This window comes from Sander vitreus, chromosome 15, assembly GCF_031162955.1.
Source record: "Sander vitreus isolate 19-12246 chromosome 15, sanVit1, whole genome shotgun sequence".
NCBI lineage: Eukaryota > Metazoa > Chordata > Actinopteri > Perciformes > Percidae > Sander > Sander vitreus.
Window position 1 is genome coordinate 24697849 of NC_135869.1, and position 6959 is coordinate 24704807.

General features: G+C 46.2%; 1 protein-coding gene across 1 annotated transcript; it reads left to right on the forward strand.

The window, feature by feature from the left end:
* Positions 1-187: 187 nt before the first annotated feature.
* Positions 188-6635, forward strand: LOC144529864 (GTPase IMAP family member 8). Its single transcript, XM_078269205.1, has 6 exons — positions 188-1029; positions 1828-2383; positions 4152-4249; positions 4374-4505; positions 5139-5729; positions 5868-6635. Exons 1-6 carry the CDS (start codon positions 999-1001, stop codon positions 5939-5941), a joined length of 1482 nt encoding a protein of 493 aa, XP_078125331.1. The 5' UTR covers positions 188-998; the 3' UTR covers positions 5942-6635.
* Positions 6636-6959: the final 324 nt, after the last annotated feature.

A 6959-nucleotide genomic window follows, 5' to 3' on the forward strand; every position in this document is an offset into this window, starting at 1 on the left:
AGCTCAGACATTCAGGATGATTTTATCATTTTTTGAGTTCAACATCCTTCAGAAATGACTCACAATTGGATGACAGTGCTTAGAATTCAATGCAATTAGATAACGCCTTACAGTCATCTGCTATTTATGGGAGCTTTTATGTATTATGTAAGCTGTGGCTGCATGTCTTAAATCAATATTTAAATGCATTCATGCAGTAGTATACATCCCCTCCCCTGCCTCAATGTTTCTATGTCTGGCATCATATAAATAGTTGTGTTTGTGCATGATGCAGCATCTGGGGAATATGTCCAGCTGTAAACAGAGAATAGAGTGCTCCCTCTCTCTCTTTCTCCTTCTCTCTCTCTCTCTGTCTATCCATCTTTCTATCTGTCCTCCTGACTGCAGTCTGCATACAGTGCCACGCTGCTGCTGCTGCTGCTGTTGCTGTTGCTGTTGCTGCTGTGTGATACAAGCAAGTGGGAGGAACAGCTTCCGCTTCTGTTTTACCTAAGAAAAATGACGAGACATCTTCCTGGAACTGCAGCAGCAGAGGTGGATTTGGCTTACAGTCTCCTGCATTGCACAATCTTTCCCCTCTGCTTGGCCAGATAAATAAAACAAAAGACGGAGCACAGGGAGAAGAGGGGAAGGGGAGAGAAGCTACAGGGTAAAGGACGGAAAAGAGCCATAGTGGGTAGAGGGGGTGTGGAGGAAAATAGATTTACAAAAAAAAAAAAAAAAAGAGAGAGAGGGGGAGAGGTTGAATGGCAGAGGAGTTATGAAGAGAGAAAGGAAGGCAGGGGTAGAAACAGAGAACAGAGGATAGAGTAACACTGCAGTAGAATGAGGGTTAGAGTCAAAGAGAGAGCCAAGAAGCATTTGAGCTGCCAGCCTTTCGCACGCCACTCAGGATCCATCGCTTTCTGAAGAGGAAAGAAGAGGAAGCCACCGTGGAGGCGAGAAGGAGAAGGAGGAGGGGGGCTGAGGAGGAGGAAGCCAGAGGTTCTATACACAAGATGGCTGCTGTGTCCTCTGCCTCTGACACTGGTGAGTGGCTTTTTATTCCTAGCTGCACACCTCACCGCATGTTCCCCCATCATCACCATTCATTCAGTTGCGGCATCCGGGCTAAACTCTCAGAGCCATTTCATTATATGGACCACAACATCCACAATACTGTGAAACTGTTGCTTGAGTCAACTTTCTGTGTTTAGCAGCTCACATGGAAAGTGTCAGCAGTGGTGAGTAACAGGGGTAAATCTATAAACTTCCCTCTCTTCCCTCTATGTTCTCCCCTCTTGTCATCCACACAGGCCAGGCGTCGTTCCTCTTGACATCCTCTGACTATTCATATTTTTCTGTGATGCCGTTAATCAAAACTATATCTTCTTCATGTACCTTTTTACTAAATCATTTTCTGTACTGACCCAATTTTCCCAAAGGCTAAGGACAGATGAAAACAAAGAGGAGGCATGCTGGGAGGGAGGTTAGGGGGAGAGAATGGGATAAGGACAAGAGTGAAAGTGTAGGCAGTTAAGGAGAAGAGGTATATAATGTTACATGAAACTCAGATAAGAAGCACCCTTCTCAGAGGAAATCTGATGAGTGAGGATAGAAATGAGGGAGAATGCATGAGTTGGAGAGGGATATACGTTGAAGTGAAAAGAATGCAGGATCTACGAAAAAGCCCTTTGTGGACCATACTTTAGAGACAGAACCGGAGATTAAAGCAAAATAAAAGGATAAAGAGCATTTTCCTTCGGCGGACAACTGCTGTGCTTCATGTAGCAGTCAGAAAATTAAGTCAACAAACCCATCCAGTTTAATCTTGCTGTGTTTCAACAGGGGACCCCAGGGGTCGACACCCCCCTGAGCGCAGACTGCTGATCCTGGGGGGACCACAGTCTGGTAAGACCTCCACCGCTAACAGCATCCTGGGGGATGAGGTCTTCGACATTGGGACAGAGACTACTCACAGCAACGTTGGCCAGACAGAGATATACGGCCGACGGGTCACTGTGGTGGACACCCCGCCATGGGCCATCCCCAGTGACCCAGAGGACAACGCCGAAGCTGACAACGACGACAATGCCGGCGCCGAGTTGGACAACCCGTCACGGGCCCCGCAGAGCCTGGACAGCGAGGGGCCGTGCATGGGGGCCATTCTCTGCCCTCCTGGACCCCACGCCATCCTACTGGTGGTGTCGGTCACCCAGCCCTTCAGCGACACGGAGAGGAGGGCCGCAGAGGAGCAGCTGGGGGCCCTGGGTGGAGGGACCTGGAGGTACTCCATGGTGGTCTTTACAGGGGTGGACAAGCTGCCGAAAGAGGTCTTCATTGAGGAGCACATAGCGAACACCGGCGAGTCCCTGCAGTGGCTGGTGGAGAGATGTGGAAGCAGGTACATTGTCTCTCTTCTCTCTTTGAGTTAGCCATCTGTAAACAAAGGCACATGTCTTTGTTAGTGCAAGCAAAATGATCACAAATAATTACTGAATCTTGTGGTTGAAGCAGCAGTTAAATAGACAGCTTAAAGGGGAACTCCACCGATTTTATATATCAAAGAGTGTAGCAGCAGTTAAATAGCATCAAAGCCTCTGTATGTCTCAGGGGAGTACTACTGCTACTACTGCATATGTGCAGAAGGAGTTTTGCAAACTCTGTAAAAATGCCTCATGTCACTTGAGTCAGCATCGTCAAGTTTTAAAATGAATAAAAGCTGGGGGTGTGGAGCAACATTAGCCGCTACTAGCATAACCAAGACAGTGAAGGGAATGGACACGACGACGCCACAGACTTCGACGGAGACCAGTGAAGTCAAAGCACTTTTCCGGTGATGGCTGACCGGTTGCGGAACGGCTCCGTGCTCCGCCGTCCGTCAATACCCACCAGGTCTGGATTTGTTGCGGCACGTCTGCGGCCATGACGGACAGCTGAAGTCACCAGGACCCACGAGATCTCACAAATTCATGTAGAATAGAACCACAAAACCAACAACAGTTTGTTTCCATCCAGAGGAGTAGAGCGGAAACAACTCTGTTCTGTGTTTTCAAGGTGTAGTGCAGGGAAATATGATCCGCCGTGAGCACGGTGTATTTTATTTTGAAAATGAACCGGATGTTTTATTTTGTTTCTGTGCTGGACTTCCTGTCCCGCACAATCTGAATTGTGCTGAATTGCTGCGGAACTCTCCGGCATCCGGCAAAAATAGAAGCTCTGCGTATCTGGGACGCAGTCGGAACGCAGCCGTTCCGCAGTCAGTGGAAATACACACATTGACTTTAATGGAAACCTATTGACTTCGCCGCCGTCCCCGAGCGGATCCGCAGACGTTCCGCAACCGGTGGAAATTAGTGAGCGTGCTGTGCAGCCTCAAACTGAGCTTGACGACGTAGATGTGACGTGAGCAACCTGTCTGAAAGTTGCAAGTCTTCTGGTAGCTGTGCCAAGAGAAATCTGTTCGTGGATAAATGTTACTTCATATGAATTCACTTGCCACATACCTTTCCAATCCATCAAAATGGTGAAATATTTTGTTCCGATGCTTTCATGGACTCTATGGGTTTCTCCCTTGACTGTATGACTCCAGAGTCTTTAAACGCTTCAGATGTAAAGTTATTCGCCAAAATGAATGGGAGTCAATGGAATGCTAGCGGAAGGTGATGGCTTGTTAGCCTATGAATCTCCCCATAGGAGATACGCTTTCCGGATGCTCGCTTACCCCCTTGAGCATAACACACCCAAATCTCCAACTGAACTGTTAGCGGCCGAGTTGCATTGTGGGTAATGTAGGTGGAGTACTCTTTTCAAAGGCTAGCTTCAACTTCTTTAGTATTGCAGTAAGTTAGGTGACTCACAACAGATTTAAAAAAGAACAAAGCAGCAGAGATATCCCGACTTTCTAGTCCCTATTATCTCAATCCTAAATTTTCCACTTGATAGTGTCAGGCTTTAAATCTAAAGCCCAAGCTGTGATCACCCCGATGACATCACTATGACATCACCAGGGTTATTTTTTGAAATTTTGGAAAGCTCCCTTCAGAGCTGCAGAAGACAGTATACAACTGTTTTCACAGGCTGAGTATGACTCCTCATGATGAGTAAAGTAACCTTTATGTGTAAAATTGGCGGAGTGCCCCTTAAAAACTGTATTTGTTTTTCACCTGCAGGTACCACGCCTTCGATAACACTCGGAAAGACACAGAAGACAACACACAGGTCCCCGAGCTGATGGAAAAGGTGGAGGAAATGATCACTGACAACCAAGGTTTGTTTTTCATATTACGTAATATTCATATGAAGTCATATTATTGCATTATGGATGAATACACTGTTTGTGTCATAGACCTGATTGAAAAAACAATAGATAATTTATTGTTGCTGTCACGCAGGCTGGTACTTTGAGGTGAATGAGTTGATTTTACTGGAGGAGGAGCAGGCCAGGAGAGCTCTGGAGGAGGAGAGGATGAGGATGGAGGAGCACGCTAGACAGAGGGACCAGATGATCGGAGGACCTCCCAGAGGTAGGTGTGTGTGTGTGTGTGTGTGTGTGTGTGTGTGTGTGTGTGTGTGTGTGTGTGTGAGTGTGAGTGAGAGTCATGCAGTGAGGAGAGAGATGAGTGCACGTGTCATAAGGCTGCTCCAGAGAAAACAAAAGTCCTGAATTGGTGTTCTAGGAAACAGCTTACTCATTCTGGTCAATCAATATACAGTATACACTACCGGTCAAAAGTTTGGGGTCACTTAGAAATTTCCATTCCACTCCATTATAGACAGAATATCAGCTGAGATCAGCTGTTTTTTTTAACCAGGGCAGCAGTTTTCAGATTATATTATGTGGTTACATAATTACAAAAGGGTTCTCCAATGTTTTCTCAGTTAACCTTATAAAATGATATCAGATTAGTAAACAGAATGAGCCTTTGGAACATTGGATGAATGGTTGCTGATAATGGGCAATGTAGATATTGCATTAAAGATCAGCCACCCACTCAGATCAGCTGGTATTCTGTCTATAATGGAGTGGAATGAAATGGATGGAAAGTAACCTCAAACTTTTGACCGGTAGTGTATATTTTTTTTCTCATTCTCCCCCACTTTTTCTCTCACTATCTTCTACTTCATATCTCATTCTTTCCTTGTGTCCGTCTCGACAGAGTTGAGACTGCTCTTGTTAGGCTGGAAGGGTGTCGGAAAGAGCTCGGTGGGGAACTCCATCCTAGGCCGTCGCTACTTTGAATCGGGCCAGGAGACGGAGCTGTGCCTCAGGAGGCAGGCGCTCGTATCCGGCCGTCGGATCACAATCGTCGACACCCCTGGCTGGGATTGGTTCTCGGTGCGGCGGACCCCGAAGCGCATCCGCCAGGAGTCCCAGCGCGGAGCCGCCCTCCTGCGACCTGGACCCCACACCCTGCTACTGGTCCTCCCTGTCGTCTCGTCCCTCACCGCCAGGAAGAGGCGGACACTCCTGGCTCACATAGAGACTCTGTTTGGTGACAGTGCGTGCCTCCACACCATGGTGCTGTTCAGCTGTGGTGATTGGCTGGGGCGCACGCCCATCGAGGAGCACATTCTTCGGGGTGGGAGGGAGCTGCAAAGACTACTCGAATACTGTGGGAACTATTACCACGTCCTGGACAGTAAGATACCTGGCAAGGACAGGAGTGTGTCAGTCCTACTGGATAAGATGGAGGAGATGATCAGAGAGAACGGTGACAAGGCCTTCCTCCCCATACAGACAGAGTGGTGTAAGTCGCACAAGTTTATTTTCATGAATATTTTCCAAAGTTAATAAGTGTTTAGTGTGTTAATGTCTGAGGTTTGTGTCTAAACATTGATATGTCATATTATACTTCTGTCTAATATACCTGTGTTGCGTTTGACAGTGAGCGAGGAGAGCTCTTACTCTTCTGACAACACCGAGCCGGAGGATGACTGTCGAGGATGCCAACTACAGTGACACGATCGCACTAAAAGGAAAGTGGTCCGGCTTTTCATCCTTGTCCTGAGTCTTCAACAGGCCCAAACGCCACCTCGCGTTACTTAAACCTCATCTAGACACAGTATCTCGCGCTCACTCCAAAGAGTTTTAGGGAAAACAAATGGCTTGGAACATGGGAGTCTCGCCACGAGTAGCTCTTTGTTAGAAAGGCCGAACTGATCACTGAGCAAAAGGGTCAACCTGGACTGAAAGAGCAAACTCTCCTCAAACCCCACGAGGAGGAGAAATATTCTGCTTTTGCTTCAAGGGATCAGAGATTGATTCCTGTTCGTGAGCATGTACACAGATATCATAACTGCTGCTATAGAGACCCTGTTTTAACACTGCAGAGTAAATAATAGTCATTGTAACTATGTGTTCAGACCACCCTGATACAAGTTGAAAGCGTAAAATCAAAAAACTAAAAGAAGACAGATTTGGCGGTAGGACTCACGTCTCCAGTAGGTGTCACGCTTGGTTATTGTAACCAAGAGGACTTATAGTCATGTCTATATATATATGACTTGTATCATGAATTTGGACGATGTTTTACAATATAGTCATCCCCTTCTACATCAAGTGCCATTTTTTGTCATTCACTTCGAACTAGTTTGATTCAAAAAAGGGTTCAAAGGAAATGGTCTGAGTAAAAGCGACCGATTGAATACCAAACCGAAAAAAGATAATAATGTGTACTGGAATGTGTGCACTCAAATGTAAAAAAAACCAAAACAACTAAAAAGAGTCTTGAGTTGTTTGTGCACTCCAGTATCATTAAAAAGTACACATTCAGACACGAGTGGTATTCAAATTCTCGTCAGTAACATTTGATTAGTTTCTGCTCAGGGAGTCAGGGTTGAATTTGCTTCCTCCAGGGCAAAATCTGGTACATTTACAGAAACGCTGATTAATGCCGATTGCGAAACTGCAAACAGAAGTCACATATTAATACAGAGTGGATTTTTTTTTCTTTCAGCATTTGCTTTGGTTTGCTGGA

Coding starts and splice junctions, on each gene's coding strand:
- LOC144529864 (XM_078269205.1), top strand. CDS start 999: ATGGCTGCTGTGTCCTCTGCCTCTGACACTG. Junction 1,030..1,827: donor GTCCTCTGCCTCTGACACTG/GTGAGTGGCTTT, acceptor GTGTTTCAACAG/GGGACCCCAGGGGTCGACAC. Junction 5,730..5,867: donor CCCCATACAGACAGAGTGGT/GTAAGTCGCACA, acceptor TGCGTTTGACAG/TGAGCGAGGAGAGCTCTTAC.